Genomic DNA, 26,234 nt, shown 5'->3' on the forward strand with positions numbered 1-26,234 from the left:
TTTAAATATTGCCTTCAGACGTCTAGATGACAATACTTCAACTTAATTCGCAAAAAAGCAGAAATATTTGCCCAAATGTTAAATGTTTAAGTGCATTCGTGGTATCTATCCAGGCCTGTTCAATATGATAATTTACCAAATATATCAATTATTAGGTGGTTTCCCGGCAAAATTTGTATCATCACGTATTAGTCAAAACATATTAAAAGGCTACAATGAAAACGAAACGTTGATTCTTTGAATCGGCCTAAATCATATCCTGTCTAGGTAAAAGTTAACAATGCGATTGAATTGATTAGTTTCAATTTACGTGAAGTAAAGGACAGTTGTATAAGAAAAAAAAAACAGGATAAAGACAGATTTAATAGATTCATATACTCGGATACAATCCATTTCAAACATGCCAAATAACAGAAAACCTGTAGTAGTTATGGCTTTACAATGATCAATTAAGCAGAAATAATCAGTAATCGATGTAAGAGCGGACGTGATATAAACTTAATTATAGACAAATATTTGACGTGTAGTCAGCAACTGCTCTAAATTAATATCTATTTAATGCTAACATAAAAAATATACATACTATTTACTTCTTAAATCGTATATAATGCAGACATAGGAAGAAGAAAATACAATTTAGGCTTAGTGGTCATGACAAATTATAATTAGATATTTTCCTTTAGGCATCCCCTAAACATCGTTCAAGCAATGAATGATTTATCATCAAAAGACTAGAATGAAAACGTAACGTTTATTCTTTGAATCAGCCTACGTCATTTCCTGTCAAGGGGGAAGTTGACAATGCGATTGAATTGATCAGTTTCAATTTACGTGAAGTGTGTAATCATAAAACTAGGATTGTTTTTAAACTCCCCAGATTCGCTGCTCATCACCTTCTATGATTCGAATTATAGGCGGTTATTGTTATCCGTCATTGTAAAGACCACTTTCTCAGAATGAATTCTCGTGATACGATGTCGAGCCAGGATACCTCCCCAACCCCGTACGATCGACGTGATGGTGTCACGATCTACCACGAGTCGACGTCAGTGGTGGCCGTCATCGAAGGTATCACCATTGTCGCTATCTTCCTCGGAGCGTTGATCGCCAATCTGATCGCAATGGCGACGATTCTTCGAGACAAGGTTCTGAGAAGGAACCTTCATAACTGGCTGATCCTGAACCTCATCATAAACGACCTAAGCTTTACAATCATGAACATATCATTCGCCATAGTTTCTGTGTATGACCACGGCTATTTTCTCCTTCACAACAAAGCTGTGTGTTTTGTGAGTCTTTTTTCTTTTATGTGCCGCCATTCTCATGTACGATGTTACTGTATTATTATTGTTATGATTATGGAATATGGAAGGAATTTTGTACTACTTATAAAAAGAATATGTAACATTTTGTGGTAAATCTATTTAGTTTTATAATTGGTATTTCAAATACCAAAATCACAAATCTAATACGGATCCTCTCCTACTCAAAAAGAAAATTATCACTCGATCGTTTAAAACTCCATTGAATATAAACCTTTCAGAAATCAAGCAATCCTGAAATAGTTTCTCCATACATAAAAGGGGGATTTATGCTGTAGTTGCCACTCAGCAATCATTAATAAATCATCAATATTCTATGATAATTTTTTGTTTGTTAATACAGGGTTGCATAACTTGCATGGCAAATTATTCGGGGGATAGTTTCCGTGTGAGATAGTCAGATAATAGATCATACTTGGTGATTAATCATCACATGAAGAATAATCCCCGTGTAATGGTCCTGGCATGTTTTGTCGAAAAGCTGATATTCTACTGGGTATACGAACTCGATATTAATGCAATCTAATTTATCATTATGTGCAGATTCACGGGAACCTTCTTTTTGCCTTCGGGAACTTTGCTACAGTCGTGGCCATCTCCGTGGACCGCTACTTGGCCGTAGTCTGGTCGGCCCGCTTCCCTCCTTCCAAATCAAGAACCATCGTCTTTATCGTGTTCTGTTGGGTCGCCGCCATTGGATCCTCCTTTCCCTCCTTATCCGGAGTAGTCTCTGCGATCAGATATCAGAAAGTTTCTCACAGCTGCTCGCCAGACTGGCAGGAAGACTGTTTCTATGGCATCAGCCTCAACCTAATCATCTATGTAGTCATCGTACCTACGATGGTTTTATGCTATGTTGGTGTGTTCCTGAAAGTGTGGCGTCAACAACGGTTGCTTAGCTCCTACACCGACGAGAAACCTAGTGTCGTGAGCAACGTATGTTCCCTTGAAGACAACGACGATGACGACCACGACCAAGACCGTGTGCCCCATGCTGACAATGACATGCCAGTGGATGGCATTGACCAGTCGAGTGAAGGACCTACCTCTTTGAATCTTACCCCAGAGCCTATGGACTACTCCCAGTCTTCAAACACTGAGGAACCTGACGCTGAACATGCTGAAGGAGAAAACGAGGAGAAAAAGACTATTCAACAGGAAAATGTGATAAAAGGAATCAAGAAAAAAGATCGTAGGTCCATGCAGAAGAAACTCAACATTGACAAAAGAGTTGCCCTGACTGGTAAGTACTTCCTGCGTTGGAGTCTCTTAACGTATGTAGAAATGTTTAATCTTGCGCAAATCGCAATTTTAATTTGACTGTTTTACCATAAGTGTCGAAATAAAATGCCAAGTTTTAACATGACAGAATGTATACACTCTCATTGCTACCCTCGCAATGATAGTACATGAACTTATTGGCGATAAGAGGATGCAAAGTCTTTCTACTAGCAAAATGCGGAACATTTGTTTGCCCCTCTACCACCTCGTAGTTTGGGAACTTCTCTGCAACTTCATAAAACTTTAGCCTACGCCCCAAGGTTATTTCATGTCGTGATGAACCAAAATAGGTCATCATTAGCTCAGCCTACATCCTTCCTTTGAAGTCACACCTCTGCATTGTCTTCTCTTTAATTTTCCAGAATACTGAAATAATGTCACTATCCAGCTTCTGTTCCCTTATGATGTGTTTTATAATCCCATCCAACACTGTTATCCCAACATTGTCAGGTTCTTCTATTTCTTTTCAGGAACCCTACTGGTGCTAACCACCTTGGTCTGTTGGTTACCGTACTGCATCGTTAACTCGTGTCTCCTATCCATCAACATCCCCCATTGGATGGGCGTGGCCACCGTGTGGTTAGGTTACTCCAACTCTCTGTTCGACCCTCTAATCTACTCGTTCATGAATAGACGAATTGGAGCCCGTTACCGCGGCATGTTCAGACGTTGGTCGATTGGATTGAATACAGGAGAAGCATGATTTTTTTTGCTCCATGAAAAGTATAAATATTTTGCAGTGGAAACTCGGCAAAGGGCATAATATTTTGATTAAGGTTTATTCAGATATGGAGCGGAAAGCCGCAGCAAAAATATATTAAAAATGTGTTTATTGTCTGTTTAAAAAAAAAACGCGAATAGGAAACGTAGTTTTCACATCTTATTTGTATTACAAGAGAATAATGACAAACCATGCACGATAATTAGAAAGGTGTTTTTTCGTATGCGTTATTATCATGAGACTTCGAATTAAAATATAATGTTTGTAAGATTTAGAAAGTTTTCTGTCATGACGTCGGTTAAGATTAACCATAATTTCATTTGGTCGTAAGAGGGCGGTTGTATTTAGCCAGCAACAAGTGTATGAAACAAGAGTATGAATTGTTTTCCTTGGTTATAAAGAATGTCAAGGGTGTAGAAGCAAATAGGAATTTTAGTTCAGGAACCAAGTAAAGAGTGTAAGATAGAGGGAGGAAATAAGGCTGGTCGAGGGTTTATTTGTGTATGACGTTAACCTACAAGATAGAGAGGTATGATTTGTAAGGGTTATATTTGTAAACAAAGGTAGAATTTGAGACAGTTCATTAGAATAAGATAAATGAGGCAGTTATACAGTTTGTGTTTGCACAAGTGAGCTTCACTCACATAGTTTATTCTTGAAGGTTTTCTTTACTCAGTTATGCATATTAAGGACATTTATGGCAAGCTAGTTGTGCGATACAATAGATGTTTGTTTATTCATGTGAATTTGTACACATGCTTATGAGTGTTTGTTTTATTGATATTACAGATTACAGATCTCAACTTGGATGTCGTCGTCCTTTCTTTAAGCCCACTGTTGGGGTCACTTCAGCAGAATTTAACGTCACAATGTTTGAAAGCTCATATCACTAATAGATAGGAACCGCCAGTCGGTCGTCGAAATGGTCGTAATTATTATCATGATGACAAAAATATATTGTTGAATAAATCTTGCTTCGTATACGTTTTAATCGTCTAAATAACATGATTAAATGACTACATAATCAAGAGCGTAAGAGTAATTCATTCTTCGATTGTTTAATTCATATTTTGCATGTATACACCATCTATTTCAGTGAATGTTTTGCTTGCATTCAAATCATATTCTATCACGGTCAATTGTACATATTTCTTCTTGTTTATGGTCACTGTGCTCAACATTAGAATATTATTTGAAACCTAAGTTAGGCTCGTTTTCGACTTAAGAGCTCTCAAGGTTTCATACAATACAGGATTAGAAATATGAGAAGGTGCGATGGCTCAGTGGTTGAGCAGTGGTCTCGTAGCCATGAGATGTGGGTTCGCAACCAAGTCAGTGCGCTCGTGACCTAAATTTAGTGAGGCTAATCCTCATTACCAAGACCCTTGAAGAGGAGTACCCCCCCCCCCCCCACTCAGTGTTATTTTGGGTACGCGTATGCATGTTCACTCCTTTTGAACCCGCTCCCCCTCCCCCCCCCCCCCCCCCTAAGTCCGGCACCGGACGTAGGGGGGGGGGGGGGGTTCAAACGGAGGGAATACGGGCCGGATTTTTGTGTACTACGAGCCGGACTTTGTTGCGTAAAAACTACCCCTTTACCGGACATTTGGGGAACACGTATGCGGTCCCTCCGACCCCGGAGTTGGGGGGGGGGGGGGCGGGGGAGTACCCTTGTTGCTTACTTACAAGCATATACACATGCTTTCTTAGCATTCAGGTAAAACGAGCATCAATCACCATCATCACTATCAAACAATATACATGGACAGTGGACCTTGGTCTATAAAGGGTGTGCTGTCATTGTATTACAATTTTTAATCAAGTTGGTTAAAATTTTAATCAACCACGGATTACCAGGTGAATCACACAATCGTTGGTTAAACTTTAACCAACAGCCTGTTGATTAAAATTTAACCTGTGGTTGATTAAAAAATTTAATCAATTATTGGTTAAAAAAATGTGCTCAATGTTGGTTAAAATGGTGTTGATTAAACTTTAACCATTTGTTGATTAAAACTTTAATCTTTTGTTGGTTAGCTTTGTTCGGGGCTGATTCACATGATGTTGGTTAAACTTTTATGGGTCGTTGGTTAAAATTGTAACCATTGTAGGTTAATTCTTTTTTTTGATTCACACGATGTTGGTTAAACTTTAGTGGGTTTGGAGGTCTTATCCTCGTGTTTGTAGGTAAGAAATTGTTTAATATGATTATCATCAATGCTAAGATTGTAAGGAAGAAGTGAAATAAGGTTCTTGCTCAAATTAAAAACGCTTTATGTCCCGGCCCGTACATGTAGGTTGTAGCTCAGCCAGTAAGTGTAATGACCTACCCAAATTGCATGCATGAAGACGTTTCACTTTATGATAACATCTTATTTTATATTTAATTGTTTTAAACAATTAGAAACAATTAGATTTAAAAAATAAGATTATTATTCATGCATGCGATTTGGGTAGGTGATCCGTAATAGGCCTACACTTCTCCTTCTTTAATTGGGTCTGCCTCCTTCACGGTTGAAGATTCTTGCAGACTGATGAGTGTGTGTGTGCTTACGAGAGCCAGGTGCACGGTGCAAGTAAAATGTTACTTATTGGTTGAGCTACGTACAGCCTAGGGGACACAAATCGTTTTTGATTTGAGCAAGAACCTTATTTCACTTCTTCCTAACAATCTTAGAATTGATGATGATCATATTAAAATAATTTCTTACCTGAAAACACGGAGATAAGACCGTCCAAACCCCCATTTCTCAGGTCCTCGCGACAACCTCCATTGTTAATTTTGTAGCACGCGTAAACTGCATGTACTTTGCATGTACTTTATTTGTATGTCGAGCGATCGCTAGCTACGCGCTTCGATATCGTTCCGTTGGGTCACGTGACCAGTACTTTAAAGGGAAAGTCCACCCCAGGATTTTCTTTAGCTGACGATATAGACATAATAATACCATGAAGAATGATACAAGTCTCATTAAAATCCATGATCACATAACGAAGATATATCGACTTTTTGTATCGAAAATCAGCCGTCCGCCATATGCAATAGCGTTACATGGGCATGAAACGATCGCCAAAAAATAACCGATAGTATCGAAATTGTGACGTATGTTGCGAGCTGCCTTCTTATTTCGCAGACATTCACTTTCGCTCGCGGTACACTGTTATCGCACTGACACGACGAATCATGGTCTTTTGCCAAGCAATAGGTTGCTATAATGACTCCTCTAGGACAAAGGGTAAAAGTTTTTACTCAATACCGGACCCCGTGAAAGAACGGGAAAGGTGTGCAAAATGGATTGCTGCGCTGAAATCGGCGAAATTCAACAATTACCAATATAATAGAAATCATGTCGTTTGTAGCGACCACTTTGAACCACGGTGCTTCGAGCATGATCTGAAAGCGGAGCTATGCGGTACAAGACCTCGAAAATCCTCAAAGATGATGCTATTCCTACCATTTTCATACATCGAGGACCGGTTAAGATGCGCACATCAAGTGAAAGAAGGATTTCTGGAAGACGTACTAAACAGGTTAGTTATATTAATTATCTTTCCGTTTTATAATTTCATTTTACCGGGCTTCAAGAATCAATCTCCCGCTGTATATTTATACCATACTGTGCAGCACGCGCGGTTGTCGTCTGCTAGTGCTAACTGGTACCTTCCAATACTAGCGCTATAAGCTAGCTTCGCGAAGCGATGGGATGGTACCTAGATATATGTGTCAAACAGCGTTTCAATTTGATTCAAAATAATACTTGTGATCGTAGATTAAATGTACCTTCATGAATTTAATAATGTGAAATTCTCAAACTCACACGTAGCTAGCTAATGATACACAAACTTTGATTATTGGACATTAATTGTTACTGCTCTGCTTACGGTACCCGGTATTGCAATTATTGGCAAGTAGATACAGAAAGCCGAAAGTTGTTTACAAATGTACGATGCACGCACGTACGCGTGCGCATTTGACGACGAAACCAATTTAAAAATTACACGAGTTTTGTTTTGTAGACTCTTTAAAAAATTTATTGCAACAGTTTTGTGAACGTTAATAAATACAAGTTTATTTAATAATTATTTTTAAATTACATATAAGTTTAACAGTGAAAAACAAAATGCTATTAAGCATCTTACAGATCAATATTCCTGTACAAATTCACCGACCAATCAGAATACAATAACGGCCAGCTCGCAAGATACGTCACACCACGGCGGGTCGCGGGTCAATTCACAAAATGGCGATCCCCAGTGACGGCGATCACAGCCCGGCCCCCCCCCCCCCCCCCCCACTCAGTGTTATTTAGGGTACGCATTATGCGTGTTCCAACCGACCCCCCCCCCTTTTCAGCAAAAGTCCGGTGTGTAAAGTCAATACGGCTCGACCTTTTTCTTTTGTATACGAGCCTTTTTCCGCACCCCCCCCCCCCCTTTTCAGCAAAAGTCCGGTGTGTAAAGTCAATACGGCTCGACCTTTTTCTTTTGTTACGAAAAGGACATTTTGGCAACACGCATGCGGTCATTTTGAAACCTGAGTGGGGGGGGGGGGGGGCGGGGATCACAGGGAGAATGCGTATGTTTCAACTGTGATTCTACAGCTAAATCCTGTCTTTTCTAAAAAAATAAATGAAATCATCTTACATCAAATTTTATGGAGATTTCGACAGTATAAAGAAATTTCTGGGGTGGACTATCCCTTTAATCAACATTGATTAAACTTTAACCGGAAGGGGGCTATCATTACTGTCGGAATTTTGTTTTTAATCCCTGCTGGGTTACAATTTTTGCCAACGACTTAGACTTAACCAACATAGGTTAAAAAGAATAATTTTGATCAACACGGTTTTTAACCAACGCAAGATTAAAAGTAAATTTTAATCAACACTACATTTTTAACCATGGCTGAGCGTTTTTTAATCAACAATTTTTTAACCCGCAGTTTTTTAATACTTGTTTTAACAGTGTACATGCACCCTAAATATAATAATTGCAAATATGTTTCTATACTCCCCCTGCAAGGAACAAATATATATTCCGTCATCAACTTAACGAATAAAACATGATTTTATGGAATATTATGCACAAAGCAAATGAAGGAGAGCTCGTATAATAAGTCACAGAGTTGCCAATTTGTATTTGATTGATCACAACTTCAATAATTCATAACTTTCTTATTTTTATTCAGAATTTGCTCAAACTTTCACTCACCTGATTTTCTTATTATTCCCTGCCTCTATCGAAACAAACTTATTTTGGGGGTGGACTTTCCCTTTAAAAGGCTTCCATGAAAACGAAACTTCTATTCTTTGAATCGGCCTAGATTATATCCTGTCAAAGGAGGAAGTAAATAAGGTTAATGAATCAATTAGTTTCAGATTCGCCGATCATCACCTTTTATCATTTGATTTAAAAGCGGTTGCTGTTATCCGTCATTTTAAAGACCATTTTCTCAGAATGAATTCTCATGTTAAGATGTCGAGCCAGGATACCTCTCCAACGCCGTACGATCGACGTGCCGATGGTGTCACGATCTACCACGAATCGACGTCAGTGGTGGCCGTCATCGAAGGTATCACCATTGTGGTTATCTTCCTCGGAGCGTTGGTCGCCAATCTGATCGCGTTGGCGACGATTCTTCGAGACAAGGTTCTCAGAAGGAACCTTCATAACTGGCTCATCCTGAACCTCATCATAAACGATCTTGGCTTTACAATCATGAACATATCATTCCTCGTAGTATCCGTGTTCGACAACGGCAATTTTCTCTATCACAACAAGGCTGTGTGTTTGGTGAGTCTCTTTCTATTTTGCATTCTTCATCACCATGCTCATATAAGATTTTTTACTGTACATGTATTTTGATTTGGGATATTACAGGAATTTTATGACTTACTTGACTTAGGTGCATAGGACCAAACGCGTACGCGGGGGGGGGGGGGGGGGGGGGGGGGGGGGGGTTGGTTGGATGATACCCCCCCCCCCCCTTAATTTTTTTTGTATGTGTATGTTTTTTGGGAAAACCCCTCCCCCCCCCCCCCCCTTTTGAGTTTTTTTGTTTTTGTGTAAATGAAAAAAAAGAAATACAAACAAAAAATTATGCCAATGGCTGACCTAAAAAAAGGTGACCTTACCCCCCCCCCCCCCCCCCTTGAAAAAAATCCTGCGTACGCCGCGGCCGCTGCATAGGACGGTGTGTCCCCTTGCTCCCCTACGAGAAATCATGCTCCAGTGTGATCTGTCCTGGGCTCGTTGCGAGATCTGCCTCTTGTGTGGGTAATCCCACATCGCATTGAACCTGGTCCTTCCATCTCTTTGGAGGGCGTCCCCGAGGTCTTCGTCCATTAAAGTCATTCTGGAATGCTTGGTATGGTAGGCGGTGATACGATGCGGCATGCGTAACACATGGCCAAACCATTTCAAGCGACGTTTGATTATTTCCTCGCATATGGTGCTTGGGACGTTCAGTCTCTGCCTGATCTCTTCGTTCCTAATCTTGTCCATTAGGTGAACTCCAGGGATGGTCCGGAGACACCTCATTTCAAATACCTCAAGCTTATTTCTATCAGATTTTCGGAGAGTCCAGGATTCTGCTCCATTATGTGGCAATAGGGAGGATAAGTGCTCCGTAGATCCTGACTTTGAGTCTCCTAGAAATATCTTGGTTGGACCAGATGACACTTTTCAGTCTTCCGATTGCCCAAGCAGCCAGTCTTGTACGTCTCTTCACGTCCTCTTCTGTGGAAGGAACTGTGCTGCCGAGAAAGACAATTTTTTCCACTTTCTCAATGATGGTGTTGCTAAGTGAAATCTCTTGTTGATCCTCTGTCATGACTTTGCTTTTTGTTGCATTGATTTTCATACCCCCATCTTCTATAAGCCTTCTCCAGCTCATTTGTTGAGATCTGGAGGTTTTCAAATACGAGTTCCATGAGGGTGATGTCATCTGCATATCAACATTTGTCGGCGGAAAACTGTCAGCGCTGACTAAATCTGTCAGCGCTGACAAATGGTCAGCGCTGACTAAAAACCGTTTCACGAAGCTCTATAACAAGCTCTGACAAATTGTCAGCGGACTTTTAATCTTCAATCGAGTGCAGTGGGACGAGCCTAGGCCACGCCCACCCTCTTTATTTCGCTTCACCGTCGTCTGCGACAATCATCATACAATGAACCCAACTTCTATGCCGAAATGGTTTTTCGTAGAAATCCCGTAAGTACAAGTCATATTTATTCCCTAATACGAAGAAAAAAATTCTTAACTCGACATCTATGTGCTTTTTGATTTTTGAATACTTTTTTCGGCGGTTACACAAAGATTAATTATGAGAGCTCGTGTGCGAGTGATTGACCAGTTTCATGCGCTAGTGCAGTGGGCACGAGTCAAAGGCGAAAGCTGCGTGTAGCGCCCGGGCTAGTGCCGGGCCTTTTTGCAGCAGCCTCTACTGTGCTGTATCCGGAGCTGAGCTGAGTTGGCTGTCGGGTTTACTAACCGAAAATTTCAGTTTTATTGCAACCTAAGTATCGAAACTGCAAGAACACAAACAATGTCTAGTACTAGTAGTAGATTTCACTAGGCTATACTCGTAGCCATCTAACATTAACACACGTTGTCATGCCTGGTTGTTGATGAAAAAGATGATAATTGATAGATCTAGGCCTAGGCTAGATCTAAGTCTAGATCTAGGTCTAGATCTAGATCTAAGCCTAAAAATAAAATCTAAATCTAAATCTAGTAGATCTACTAGGGGTCTACTACTAGTATCCCCCAAATTATTCAGTCTAGATCTAGCCTCTTGTCAATGGCCCTAGCGTTGTTGGAGTCCGTAATTTCTGGCTCGCTTCGCTCGCCAGATAAACAGAAGTGCTCGCCAGAATTTATGGACTTCGACAGCGCTAGGTCCATCGACAAGAGGCTAGCCTAGCCTAGGACTGTAGTGGATGTGGTACCTTTGTGTGTCTTAAAGATAAACTCCAGTTCTGGTAAAAAGAAAATTAATTCTCACAGAATCAAACGAAACTTGCACTGAATGTTCAAGATTACAAATAAATGACATGTGCCAAACAATTTTGGAAGAAAATGTGTACTGGCTGAGTAATGAGCATAGAAAGACAAGGAAATCAAGGTAGTACTAGCCCCGACACCATGTGTGCTGTCCCATATATAGCTTTCTGTGTACAGTGCGTGTTAATTTACCAAGACTCGGTCAAATTTATTATGATTTTGATGACTCCAGAACCTTGCAGTGCACACCAATACTTACATGCTACATGATCAACTGTTTCTGATCCTTTCCACACCTTTTCTTTCACAATGCAATCGCATTACCAGTACTAAAGTTTATCTTTAATTTCTTTGTTGGCTTTGCCTCTAAAGACTCTATCTCGATCTGAAATTATTTTTGTCGTGAACGTGATTAAGTTTTCTGACTCTGTCATAGTCTACTCATACTAGCTAGATCCATGTTTATTTTGCATTTTCTCAATTTGACAGAATAAACAGTTTAACTACAAGACATCGATCTAGATCATATGATCTATCTGAGATCAAGAAATTTAGCATAAATTTCAATGGTAGATATATGAAAGGGGGCTTTTTAAGTAAAGAGAAAATACAAATTACAATAGCACAGTTAATTCTGCAAATGCTCATCAATGTTCATAATGCTCATTTAAAAAAATTCTAAATCAAATTCTCCCTCTCTTTTTTACAGGTAAATTTACAGAGCGACTTGTTGCAGTACCAAATGCTTGTCTTCTTTGAGTATGTGCTTGAAACAAAATGTCCTGGAGAGAACAGACCACCACAAGAGAAGGTACGGTAAACATATTTACCTTGGATCTTATAACTTGGATCTGTTTAGTTTTCTCAAGTAAAAGGAAATTTTGAAATGAGTGAGGTCAAGTTGGAGGGGGATGCAAAGGGCTGGTTTGAGAAGTATCCTTTTAAGGGGGTGGCTATGTATGCATCAACATCTCTACTATAAAGTTGCTGTAGTGTTTATTTAAAGTGTAATTTTAACCCTATCTAGCCCCACCCCCCCCCCCCCCTCTACATTTTTTGCGATCATAATTTGTTAACACCAAAGAATCTTGCACTGAAATTTTGTGACTTTTTTTTTCAAGTCTTGCGCATCTTTAGAAATAATTTTTTTGAAAATCGGACCTAACGTTACAAAGTCACGTGACCTTTTGTCTTTGCATATCAGCCCGAAAATCACTCATTTTCATGATTTAAATACAAAACATATCTCATTTTTTCCAAAAAAAGAGATAAAACATCGGTTATTTGGTCTTGTTTATAGTTTAGGTGTTTTTTTTTTTTTGGGGGGGGGGGGGGGGTTCAAATATTCAAATTATAGTTAGAATAGAAAAAAAATAATAAAATACATAAATTAAAAAAAGAAAGAAATACACTGTATATAAGAAATTATCAAATCAATAGAATGAATAACATAAGGGATAACCTAGCTCTTCCCATTTTTTCAAAATTTTCCAAAATTTAAATAACCATAGTAATATATACACTTCACTTGACATGCATGCAATTTTTTGCAGCGATTGGCCGTTCAACGGCCGAGATCATAGGGGGAGGCCTTCACAGTCCCCCCCCCCCCCCCCCCCCCCCCCCCCCCGGGCTATGCAGTTTCAAAATAGCCCGGGCTAGATAGGGTTAACCTCCAATATATCTCTTTTTAGAATTAACATTTGAAGCTTTTGTAAAAGGGGGGGGGAGGGGGAGGGTCCAGTACATGAAAAGGAATGGCGAGCAAAAAGAAAAAAAAATTGACTTTCAAATTTTGCTGAAAAGTAAATATTGAAGACAACTAAACTCTTAGACATTGCTATTTTATTTGTATTTTCTTACATATTTGGTTAATATTTATTGAAATGTTTATAATTCTCTTCCAGAGATTGAGAAGGAGGGTTTCCTGTGGAGAGATGGGGTGCCTTGAGGTTCCAGTCTTGATGTTCTGCCCCTTACCTCATAGCGGTGGCCTCTTGTGCCCAACAATATAGGAGCAAAGCACAATCGACTGGTAATTCATAGTGAATATTACAATGTTTTTAATAAACGGGGAAAGAAACAGATACATTTATTTATTGACGTGAAACTATTGATATTGTTATTGTTCAAGAATGCATCATTCAGTTCTTTCCTTTGGACAGCCAACACAACAACCTTGCTATGACGTAAATAAAGCATACATAATAATATATAAATTTGAAAGTTTTGTGATGGGTCCACATTAAAAACACACAATTAGAGATAAATATATCAATTATAAATATATATTTTATTATATATTGGATCACTATACCAACAAATTCAGACCCCCTCAGAAAAAAAAAAGAACCACTGGAGGTAAAATGTTGCCTTTTCTGTGAATATACCTATTTGAGAAATGGTAAGTGTGAAATAATGAAAGCAATCCCAATATTATTGATTTTATGAGGTGGTGGACCCCAGCCAAAATGTCATGACCGTCACTAGATGGTGCTGGAGGCACTGCCAGCACAACCAATCCAGGGCTGCTATGGTAGTGAAGCCGAAGCCGGAAATGGAATGTCCTTGGTGAGTTGAACATTCGTTATTATAAATTTCCAGGCTTTCCAACTGCATTCATGTTTTCATTAACCATTCCTGCACTGCCCCCCCCCCATCAGTTGTGTGACTTGACCAATCGCCACACAGACATTGATAAGTGTGCTAAGAACCTAAATCCATTATTACTTTTTATTTAATCATTTAATGTCTTTTTTATCATTAAATATGATAATTTATGCAATAGATGTATATATCACTTGATGATCATGCAAAGTAAAGCAGTAGGGTTAAATGACATGTCAAGTGCTAAACATAGTTCTAATAGAAATTGGACACCAAGTATTGAGAATTCCTCACTGCTTTTTAATATGTTTAACAGCTAGATATCTATCAAAGAAATATTTTTGTGTGAACGCGCCAATAAAGGAAACGTTGCAACGACTTGTTGAGTTCTTATTTCTCTTTATTTATGTTCTTTTCGTAACAAGTCATCTTTATTTAGCGATTCAGCAATCCAATTAGCGAATCATCATCTTCAGCAATCCAATTAGCGGTTCACTGTAAACAACAACAAAGTAACAAAGCATTATAAACATATGCATCATATAAACAGAATTAAATGCATGTAACCCTGTCTACATTACAGTGAATCTTGTAAATACTCTTGACATATAAACGTGATGTTTATATACGAAATAAACTCCAAAAGGAATGTAACTATCCAGCTATACAGTGTATTCATTTATGTCTCTGCTTGATTTATATATCTTCATAAATTCCTGTGCTTAGAATGTGCCTGTAATGCACGGTGTTCTACAGATACGGCTTCATAATGCCCCCTTAATTAAGCAATTACAAAGTAGTCTATGTGATTCCAGACCCTATACAACTGACATCAATAATATTCCCTCAGAAACGGTTCTACACACTCCTTATAATGGTAATTAACCTCTTTTAACTCTTACAAGCTGTGCAAGTCACTATAACATATCATACTAATTAAATCATGCACCATCTTAGAGCTTGTTTATATGAATAAACCCCTTTATGCACGACACATACCTGGGTGCAATGCGTTTCATAGCCCCATAGCAACACATAGGCTTCTGTACATAACGTTGCGTTAATCATCCAAAATCAACTCACTATTTGCATATAATTCACAGGAAATGAACAATCATAATTATGAAACAACTAGTTTCATATATTTGACAGTAAATCAGTTATCTACAGTAATCATGTATCGTAGCTTACCAACTATTTGTTCATCCGGAGCAAAGTCATGAATTCTATGGTAGCAAACATCAAGTCTGATGCCTTTGACTAGGCTTTCTGTTGCACAAACTTTCTTAACGCCACAGATGGCGCTATACAAGTTTCGCGCCGCTACATTCCGGCCCCAAATGATTTACCTATCCTTAAATCATTTTCTACATTACCATAAAGCGGCATGCATTAAACTATGAATGAATTACAGTAACATTTGGTATGCATTTACGCAATGACGATACCTGTAAAATATCTGAAAGCAAAAACAAACATCCATTTAACTTTCACAAATCTTGTCAAAACTGTTTGCATAAACAATTCAAACTGTGACATACATGCAAGTTAGTAATGTTAGAAATTCTTTGAACAATAACATATAAATGTTTCACATCATATATAACAACCTTCATTGTGTTTAGGAAGAAGCCTCTACATTGGCTTCCAAGAGGCACAGCTTTGAAATTGGCCTCTTGTAATATCGAGGCCCTACTCGAACCTCTACTTGTCTTACAAGGCCACGCTTGTCTGGATAGGTCGTTAACAATCTTCCGATGGGCCACTGTCCACGAGGGGTACTTTCGTTGACCACTAGAACCAGATCGTCGACTTCAAAGTTTCTGTTTGGTCTAGTCCATTTCTGACGTTGCTGCAACAGGGGTAAGTATTCCTTGACCCATCGGGTCCAAAACTGCCCTGCTAGGTACTGGACTTGGCGCCAGTGTCTCCGTAGATGGCAGTCTTCTTTCTCAAAGATCCCTGGTGGCAGACTTGGGTTCTTACGAAGCAACAACAAATGATTCGGGGTCAATGGCTCATCATCTCTGGAGTCCATGCTCAGGTGAGTAAGAGGCCTTCCATTCAATATTGCCTCTACTTCTGTGAAGAGGGTAAGTAGCGCTTCGTCTGTAAGCGTCTGCTGTGGGAGACTGGTCAAGATTTTCCTCACTGACCGTATGATCCTCTCCCATACACCTCCCATGTGGCTTGCTCCTGGCGGGTTGAAGTGCCATGCAATGCCCTTCTGTGTGAGGTATCGGTTCACTCTCTCGGAATTCAGCCCTGCAAGAGCATCCTTTAGCTCCTTCTGACCCCCCTTGAAATTGGTGCCATTGTCACTGAATATAGCCTTGGGTTGACCTCTACGGTTGATGAAGCGACGCAGTGTTTGTATGAATGAGTCAGTCTCCAAGCTATAAGCCATCTCAAGATGCACTGCCCTGGTAGATAAACATGTAAAGATACATCCATACCTCTTCTGTGTACTGCGACCATGCTTCGTCGGGAATGGGCCAAAGTAATCAAGCCCTGTATTCGTAAAAGGTGGTTCTCCCGGAGTAACTCTCTCTTCCGGCAAATCAGCCATGAATTGCTGACCTCTTGAAGCATTACGCTTCCTGCATTTGAAGCAGTTACCTATGGTGTGACGGACTGTAGCACCTCCCTTGTTGATCCAAAATCTTTCTCTGAGAGAGGTCCATGTCGAACCCATACCACAGTGTCCAACCTGATGATGATGATGAACCACTAGAAGCTTGGTAACGTGGTGATCGTTGGGAAGAATCATTGGATGCTTCTCGTCATCCAGAATAGGTGCCTTGCTTAATCTCCCTCCTACTCGTAGCAGTCCGTCAACCATGACAGGATTCAGCTTCTCAAGGGGATTTCCTTGTTTCCTGGTTTTCTTCTCTATCCCCTTCACGTACTCATCAGGAAATGAGTGTCTCTGTACGTGTTTGATCACTTCGACCTCTGCATTGTTCAATTCCTGAACTGTCAAGTTTCCTCTTTCTGCCAAGTTGCCCGTTCCTTTGGACCGCAAGTATTGCTTGTACCGTAGTAGCCATGCAATTCCTCGCTTCAGACGATCCCATGATGAGTACCTTGTCATTAGATCATCTATCTCGTCATGTGAGCTGGTAGCGTAGACATGAGTTTTCTTCACCTCACTGTCATTCTGAAGATCAAGTTCTGGTACATCTTCCTTCTTCAAACTTGCTGGATCTTCCGGCCAGACTTCCTTTTCTTGTAACAAGAACTCAGGTCCTGTAAGCCATCTATCCAGGCTTCTTGCAGGGATACCCCGTGAACCATCATCTGCTGAGTTCCTGAGGGTGTCGACGTGTCTCCACTGTCGTTTGTCACTGATCTTGTGGATCTTCGCAACCCTGTTGGCCACAAAGGTACGAAACCTGCGACTCTCATTGCTGATGTAGAGCAGGACCGATGTTGAATCTGTCCAGTATGTCACACGGTCAATTGGTATTCTGAGTTCTTCCTGAATGATTTGGTACAGTTGAACAGCCAGTACTGCTGCTGACAACTCTAGTCGCGGTATGGTCATCTTCTTTAATGGACAGAGTCTGGTCTTTCCCATCACAAAGGCAGTGTGAATCTGTCCTTCCTTACCCACGATCCTCAAGTACGCACATGCTGCGTAGGCTCGCTCTGAAGCATCACAAAATATGTGTAGCTCATTGGTAACACCTTCAAAGTCTGTTGGCTTGTAACAGCGCTCAATGTTGATGGATGTTAATTCTGGAATTTCAGCCAACCACTTCTCCCATCGCTGTAATTCCTCCTGGCCCACTTCTTCATCCCAACCTTTGCCTTGGGCACACAAATCTTGAAGAAGTATCTTGGCAGTTACTATGAATGGAGCGACGAATCCTAACGGGTCATAGAGGGAACTCATTGAAGATAGGATCCCTCTTCTTGTAGCTGGAACTTCCTTGGGTTTAACCTTGAAGCTAAATGTGTCTGTCTCCATGTTCCACATGATCCCAAGCGTCCTCTCAATCGGTAAGTGGTCTAAGTCTAAATCAACGACAGAGGCTGCCCTTTCTGATGTCTCTACTGTAGACAGGACTTCCTTGTTGTTACTAACCCACTTGGTTAGTCTAAATCCACCTCTTCTTAGTAGCTCATTCAGCTGAGGGATGAGCTTCTTGGCCTCCTCTCTCGTGGAAACTGACTTGAGACAGTCATCTACATAGAAATTGTCCAACACTGTCTCAGCTACTCCTTCATCAAAGTCTCTCTTGTTGTCTTGCACTGTCTTGTTAATCGCAAAGCCAGCACAGCTTGGCGACGATGTTGCCCCAAACAAGTGTACCAACATCTGATACTCTACAGGGGGCTTCTCCAAGTCTCCTTCCTCCCACCATACGAACCTCAGGGCATCGATATCCTGTGGTGAAACTCTCACTTGGTGAAACATTCCTTCGATGTCACTAGCGAGGGCTATCTTGTCTTGCCGGAAACGCAGCAGTACACCAACCAGCTTGTTAGTGTGGTCTGGACCCTGGAGTAACTGGCTGTTCAATGAAGTCCCTTGAAACTCAGCAGCACAGTCATAAACTATCCGTAGCTTATCTGGCTTCAGCGGATTAATTACTGGGTGGTGTGGCAGGTACCACACACGCCCTACTGGCTCTCTGCCTTCGCCAACCTTGCAGGCAAATCCTTTTCTTATATATTCCCCCATTACAGAGGAATACTTCTGGTGAAGGGAACCATTCTTCTGTAGCCGCTTCTTCAGGCTCTGCAGTCTCGAACCTGCTTGCTGTCTGTTGTTGGGTAACACTGGTGGACACTGACGCCATGGCAAACCGATCTCATAGTGTCCATCTATATACTTCACAGTTTTCTCCATGATGGTTCTAGCCTTCACATCTTCCACTGATTCACCAACTCTTTCATCTCCTGGACCAGAGTCCATCTCCCAAAACCGCTTCACTTGATTATGAAGCTCCTCAGCTGAGATGTGGTGAATTCCGTACGAGTTTCTGTGACTTGAGCTTGATGCAGGTCCAATCAATGTCCATCCCAAAGGCGTTCTGATCGCATAGGGATCTTTCTTTTGACCCCTCCTTTCTTCCTCTACCCAGAATGCTTCTGGGGTGTCGCCTCCTATCAGGAGCTGAACCTTTGTTTGGCCTGCTGTCACTAGTTGAATGCCCTGAAGATGAGGCCACTTATCGACATCTTCCTGACATGGTATACTTCTGGACGATATGGGTAGAACATCAACAGTCCACATCCTGTCCACATCGATCTTAGTGTCTTCTTGCAAGCCTTGAATGGTCATGCTAACTTCCATTCCTTTCCTTGGAGTGTTCACTCCATTGATTGTAGTCAACCTGAATTCCTTGTTGACTCCGACAATTCCCAGTTCCTCTGCAAGTCTCTTTTCACAAAGGGACGTATCACTTCCTTCATCAAGGAGTGCCCAAGTCGTAACCTCCTTGGCTCCATGACGCACCTTCACAGGAAGTACTCTTAAGCGTACGTCAGCTCTTCCTCTAATTGTATGGCATTCCACACCAGTTGTCACTCCGGCCCCGTTCTGCTGACTTGGGCTGTCTTCATTGTTCTTCTGGTTGGGGCCTTCCTTCCTTTCAAAGTGCAACCATGTGTGGTGTTTCCATTTTAGACTGCATCCTTCTTTCTTACAGGTCGAGTCTGAGGGACAGTTCCTTGCTAGGTGTGCCTTCTTAAGGCAATTAAAACAGATGCCACTCTTCTTTAGGAAGATAAATCTCTCCTTCTGAGGCAAGTCCCTTAGCTTGAAACAGGTTTCCAACTGGTGCTCCTTCTTGCAGCATGGACATGCCTCCTTTCTGTTATTAGGCCTGTCAGTTCCTCCTTCCATTGCGAAGGATGAAGCTTTGCCTCCCACGCTCCCTTTCTGTCGCTTTGCACTTGAACTTGACTTGAATGACTGTCCGATATTCTTCCCGAACACGTTGCTTGCTATCTTAGCCTCCTGTTCGATAAAGTCTGTCATGTGGCTAAAGTTGGGAATTACAGACTGCTCCATGGCTACGTGAGCCTTAGATGCCCACCTGGCTTGTAGGTGAACAGGCAGAAGGCTCTGTATCTTAAGCAGTGTGTCCGTTGAGCTCATGTCCGCTGAATAACCCATCTGTGATGTGGACATTTGACATCTCCTCATATCTCTGGCTAGATCCCATAATGCCTGACTGTCACTTGGGCGCAGGTTGGCTCGGCAGATCACCTTATCGACGTGTGCCTTCGCTACTATGTAGTTCTGTCCGAATTGATCTTGTAGGATGCTACGAGCTCTTGAATATCCAGTATCGGGATGTAACAAAATACAATTCTCTATAGCCTCCCTTGCCTTGCCTGTACAAAATTGTATTAAATAGGTTAGTCGCATCCTGTTATCTTGCACCTTGTGCTCAATGTTAACATCAAAACAATTACAAAAGCTCCAATAATCAATAGGGTTACCGGAAAAACAAGTCATATCAGGTTTGGGCAGGTGCATTGCCATCATCATCTCTGACAAATTATGTTCTACAGAATTTACATTCTTATTACATGTATATGCATTTGGCATTGTATGTTCACCCAACACTCTTTGGGAAGTAACATCCTGATTCTCATTACAAATATCTACCGGTACAACATTCCCTGTACACCATTCAGCAGTTCTTTGCTGAGTTTGACCTTCTGGAATTTGTAACAGTTCTTGTGGCTTTATTTCATGTTCTTGCCACAATTTTGCTTCAGCTTCGGCGTTCTCAAGTTCATTTTCAATCTTGAGTCTATCAAGTTTTTCGTTGAGTTCAAACTGTTCTCGTTTTAGTTTATGTTCTCTCTGTAGCTGTACTACCTTCATCCTAGCAAGCTGTCGCTTCACCTCGGCTTCTCTCATCTTCACGCTTGAGGAGATGCTCGCCCTGGAGGCCATCGATTTCACTTCAGCGTCCCTGGATGCTCTGGTTTCACTCCTTGCCGTTGCATCCCCGTCAACGCCGTTCTTTGGCTCTCCAGCTTCCGACCCCTCATGCTGGTTGCTTGCTTGGACCTTCTCCGACATCTAGAACAAGTTGTGAACTTTTGTGTGAACGCGCCAATAAAGGAAACGTTGCAACGACTTGTTGAGTTCTTATTTCTCTTTATTTATGTTCTTTTCGTAACAAGTCATCTTCATTTAGCGATTCAGCAATCCAATTAGCGAATCATCATCTTCAGCAATCCAATTAGCGGTTCACTGTAAACAACAACAAAGTAACAAAGCATTATAAACATATGCATCATATAAACAGAATTAAATGCATGTAACCCTGTCTACATTACAGTGAATCTTGTAAATACTCTTGACATATAAACGTGATGTTTATATACGAAATAAACTCCAAAAGGAATGTAACTATCCAGCTATACAGTGTATTCATTTATGTCTCTGCTTGATTTATATATCTTCATAAATTCCTGTGCTTAGAATGTGCCTGTAATGCACGGTGTTCTACAGATACGGCTTCATAATGCCCCCTTAATTAAGCAATTACAAAGTAGTCTATGTGATTCCAGACCCTATACAACTGACATCAATAATATTCCCTCAGAAACGGTTCTACACACTCCTTATAATGGTAATTAACCTCTTTTAACTCTTACAAGCTGTGCAAGTCACTATAACATATCATACTAATTAAATCATGCACCATCTTAGAGCTTGTTTATATGAATAAACCCCTTTATGCACGACACATACCTGGGTGCAATGCGTTTCATAGCCCCATAGCAACACATAGGCTTCTGTACATAACGTTGCGTTAATCATCCAAAATCAACTCACTATTTGCACATAATTCACAGGAAATGAACAATCATAATTATGAAACAACTAGTTTCATATATTTGACAGTAAATCAGTTATCTACAGTAATCATGTATCGTAGCTTACCAACTATTTGTTCATCCGGAGCAAAGTCATGAATTCTATGGTAACAAACATCAAGTCTGATGCCTTTGTCTGACTAGGCTTTCTGTTGCACAAACTTTCTTAACGCCACAGATGGCGCTATACAAGTTTCGCGCCGCTACATTAAGTTAAAACAAGTTTGTTTTTTCATCACTCACTGGTATGTCGGAAATTTACGATGCATACTGCTCAATTTGGCATACATTGACATGTCTCTACTTCATCACTAAACAAATTTAATGCTTTTCTGCAAATGAGATTCTTTGACATTAATACATTCTACTCTGCTCAAGTCATGATGAAATAATCACATAAGTATCATGTTTGCATTTCACTGTTCGTAAGAATAGATGGGCCTATATTGGAAAAGCATTTTTTTTTTTTTTTTTTTTTTTTTATATATACAACTATGTAGTTACCTGACTTGTTCATTTTATTTCAGTTTTCAAGTAAGGAACTCTGGAAGATTTGCTGAAAGACAATCACTTAGTCTAAATTGATTGGAATGTATTCTTTTAATGAATATATAAGGAGATCCAGAAAAAGACAAGTAAAATAAAATCAATGATAAACAATGACAATGATAGGGGAAGTGATAATAGCAGTACTTATACCACTAACACCACTAAAATTACAATCCATAAACAATAACAATTATTTAATATATTAATGTTTTTCATAAGATGATAATAGCATTATAAATATGAATTTCAATTGCAGTTGATTGAATCACAACAGCATCAAGAGAACCAACATTTTCCAGAGACTCAGCAGCAACAACCAACAACAGCAGCTGCAACAACAGCAGCAACAACAACAGCAGCAACAGCAGCAGCAACAACAACATCAACAGCAGCAGCGCAGCACCAGCAGCAGCAACCTGGACAACAACAGAGATGGCAGCAGCAACGTCGACAACATGGACAACAAAGAAAATGCACAGTTGATGGACAGCTGGAGCTGTTGGAGATTGAGAGGGAGATATTTGTAATATAAAAATTGAGGTTTAAAAGGAAAAATTGCAAGTAATGATAAGATACAGAAATCAATACTAGAAAATGAACTGTAAATTTTCTTCATCATTTTAACTGCATTTTTCAACCTTTGAGGGTTTTTTTTCTCTCAGTAGTTTAAGTAGATCTCAAGGTATAGATCTATTGATCTAGATTAAGTAGTTTGTTCTTTGAAAATTGATGGAAAATTGACACAACAAATGTCATTCTGATTTTATTTTATTAATAAATTCCCTTCAATTGAGAAGGCCCTTTAACATTAATTTCAGCTGTTTGTTGTGTGTTTATTTTAATTTCGTTGTCTCTACCAAAAAAAAAAAAAGGTAATAAAGTTGGGTGAATGTGGAGTCTGAATCTACACGCTTAGTCTTATCGTTAGACCCCATTCATTCACCTTTGTTATCTAAATTAAACTGAATGAAAGAATGGAATACAATTTTAGGTCCCAATTTAAAAAAAAAAATCAAACAAACAATTTTGTACATTGCGATGGTATTGGGTCTACTTTTCATAGAACTTCAAGCTCAAGTCAGTTCATTTCAGGAAAAAAAAGGCAATACTTACTTGGTTTTTCTTTCCGCATATGACTTGCGTCACCCTTCTATTGTCACACAAAAAAGATCTCAAAGCTACAAAGACTTGCAGATGGGCAGATAGATCCTTGCTCCTCTTTGTGGCATGCTCTAACTCGTCGTTTAACTCATTTATCATGTATAACACTCCTTCCCTAGTAAATCTGTATTTTTATAACATAGCTGCATCGACTCTAGATTTGTACGGTCCCGGAAAACACACTCTCTACCGAGGGCAGCAACCCCTAGGATATTCATGATTGCTGCCATTTTGCCCTTCTTGGTGCCTTTTTGGTTGTTGAGAGTAATTAGTCGGTGTAAATTGACTTTGCCGGGAGGTCCAAGGCAACCGACTAAATTATTGAAATTAGTCGGTGACTTACAGAAATTTGTCGGTGTTTTCCACCGACAAAATTTCATGAAATGGAAATTAGTCGGTGATGATGAATTTGTCGGTGAAAATGATATTAGTCGGTGAAAACCCCCGACTAAATGTTTGATGAAACGCCCCCCTGATGTTGTTGATACGCATTTCACCCATCTGTATTCCACTTTCTAGTTGTTGGATGTCCTTCATCACATATTCCAGGAATGGGTTGAAGAGACTTGGAGAGAGGAGGCAGCCTTGTATTATCTCAGTTATGACATCAAACCATTCAGTTATCTTTCCATTCACCATAACAGAGCATTTGGTTTGTTTGTACATGCTCTCTATGAGGTCAACTAAGGAACTTTATACTTGTCATGAAAAGAACATGTGTAGTTTTTTTTCTACATTTATTTATATTCATATTTGGTATTTCACATTCCAAATAACAAATCTAATATGACTCCTCTCCTCAAAAAAAAAATAGTATCACTCGATCGTTTCAAATTCTATTGAATATGAACTTTCATAAATCAAGTAATCCTGAAATAGTTGCTCCATTCATAAACGGGGGATGAATGCTAGAGCTACCAATCGGCAATCATTAATAAATCATCAATTATATTTTTTAAAATATCTTTTACAGCATATTTTGATTTCTAAATTCCCATATCTCTATGATATTTTTTTTTTAAAGACAGGGTTGCATGGCAAATTATCCGGGAAAGTTACCGCGAGTGATTATACTTAGTGGGGAATCATCACATGAAGAATATTCCCGGTGTAATGGTCCAGGGATATACCGTCTGCATATGAAACATTAACGCAATCTCATTTATCATTGCGTGCAGATTAACGGGAACGTTCTTTTTGCCTTCGGGAACTTTATCACAGTCTTGGCAATCTCCGTGGACCGCTACTTGGCCGTAGTCTGGTCGGCCCGCTTCCCTCCTTCCCAATCAAGAACCATCGTCTTTATCGTCTTCTGTTGGGTCGCCGCCATTGGATCCTCCTTTCCCTCCTTATTCGGAGTCGTCTCTGCGATTGGGTATCAGGAAATTTCCCACAGCTGCTCTCCAGAGTGGCAGGAAGACTGTTTTTATTCCACGATCCTCAACGTCATCATCTATGTAGTCATCGTACCTACGATGGTTTTCTGCTATGTTGGTGTGTTCTTGAACGTGTGGCGTCAACAACGGTTGCTTAGGTCCTACGCCGACGAGAAACCTAGTATCATGAGCAACGTATGTTCCGTAGAAGACAACGACGATGACGACCACGACCATGTGACCCATACTGACCATGACATGCAAATGGATGACATTGACCAGTCGATTGAAGGACCTACCTGCTCGGATCTTACTCCAGGGCCTATGGACTACTCCCAGTCTTCAAACATCGAGGAGCCTGACGCTGAACATGATGAAGGAGAAAACGAGGAGAAAAAGACTATTCAACAGGAAAATATGATGACAGGAATCAAGAAAAAAGATCGTAGGTCTATGCAGAAGAAACTCAACGTTGACAAAAGAGTTGCTCTGACTGGTAAGTACTGCCTGTGTTGGAATATCTTAAAGTTTGTAGAAATGTTTAATTTTGTGCAAATCGTAATGTTAATTTGACTGTGTTACCACAAGACAATGTTCGAAATAAAATGGCGGGTTTTAACACGTCAGAATGTATAATGTTACCATCTACATTCAGTTCCTTGTTGATATGTTTCATATGATTACCACCCAACACCTTTTTTCCAACATTGTCGGGTTCTTTCCTCTTTCCAGGAACCCTCCTGGTGCTAACCACCTTGGTCTGTTGGTCACCGTACTGCATCGTCTACTCTTGTCTTCTATCCATCAACATCCCCCATTGGATGGGCGTGGCCACGGTGTGGCTAGGTTACTCCAACTCCCTATTCGACCCTCTAATCTACTCGTTCATGAATAGACGAATTGCAGCCCGTTATCGTGACATGTTCAGACGTTGGTCGGTTGGATTGAATGCAGTAATCAGATGTAACTCCGGAGAAGCATGATTTTTTTCCATGACAAATATATATAAATGTGTTTGTTGTCCTTTAAAAAGAAGGGGGAAATAACGCCAATAGGAAACGTAGTCTTCATATTTAAATTGTATCAAGATAAATAGAAAACTGTTTTGCGTTATTATCATGAGACGCCGAATGAAATTTGAATGTTTGAAAGCTCATAATAATCACTAATAGATAAGAATCGGCAGTTGTCGAAATGGTCGTAATTATGATAGTGATGACAAAATTGTAACGTTGAATAAATCTTGCTTCGTATACACGTTAAGTGTCTAAATAATATGATTAATTGGCTTTATACTCATGAGTGTAAGAGTAATCTAATCTTCGATTGAGTAACTCATATGTATCATGTATGCACCA

At 40.1% G+C, this 26,234-nt stretch overlaps 3 protein-coding genes across 3 annotated transcripts; 2 read left to right on the plus strand and 1 right to left on the minus strand.

The window, feature by feature from the left end:
* Positions 1–974: 974 nt before the first annotated feature.
* LOC115923790 (octopamine receptor-like) lies at positions 975–3,306 on the plus strand. Its single transcript, XM_030985103.1, has 3 exons — positions 975–1,289; positions 1,866–2,565; positions 3,074–3,306. Exons 1-3 carry the CDS (start codon positions 975–977, stop codon positions 3,304–3,306), a joined length of 1,248 nt encoding a protein of 415 aa, XP_030840963.1.
* A 12,251-nt stretch (positions 3,307–15,557) lies between these two features.
* On the minus strand, positions 15,558–21,925 carry LOC115923791. The gene is made up of 2 exons (XM_030985104.1): positions 21,858–21,925; positions 15,558–21,161 (listed from the first exon to the last, which is right to left on the minus strand). The coding sequence occupies exon 2, from the start codon at positions 20,985–20,987 to the stop codon at positions 15,558–15,560; it is 5,430 nt and encodes a 1,809-aa protein (XP_030840964.1). The 5' UTR covers positions 20,988–21,161; positions 21,858–21,925.
* A 2,722-nt stretch (positions 21,926–24,647) lies between these two features.
* LOC115923498 (5-hydroxytryptamine receptor 1A-like) lies at positions 24,648–26,157 on the plus strand. Its single transcript, XM_030984291.1, has 2 exons — positions 24,648–25,372; positions 25,609–26,157. The coding sequence occupies exons 1-2, from the start codon at positions 24,976–24,978 to the stop codon at positions 25,857–25,859; spliced, it is 648 nt and encodes a 215-aa protein (XP_030840151.1). The 5' UTR covers positions 24,648–24,975; the 3' UTR covers positions 25,860–26,157.
* The last annotated feature ends 77 nt before the right edge of the window (positions 26,158–26,234 follow it).

This window comes from Strongylocentrotus purpuratus, unplaced genomic scaffold (genome assembly GCF_000002235.5).
Source record: "Strongylocentrotus purpuratus isolate Spur 01 unplaced genomic scaffold, Spur_5.0 spur5_scaffold_14, whole genome shotgun sequence".
Taxonomy (NCBI): domain Eukaryota; kingdom Metazoa; phylum Echinodermata; class Echinoidea; order Camarodonta; family Strongylocentrotidae; genus Strongylocentrotus; species Strongylocentrotus purpuratus.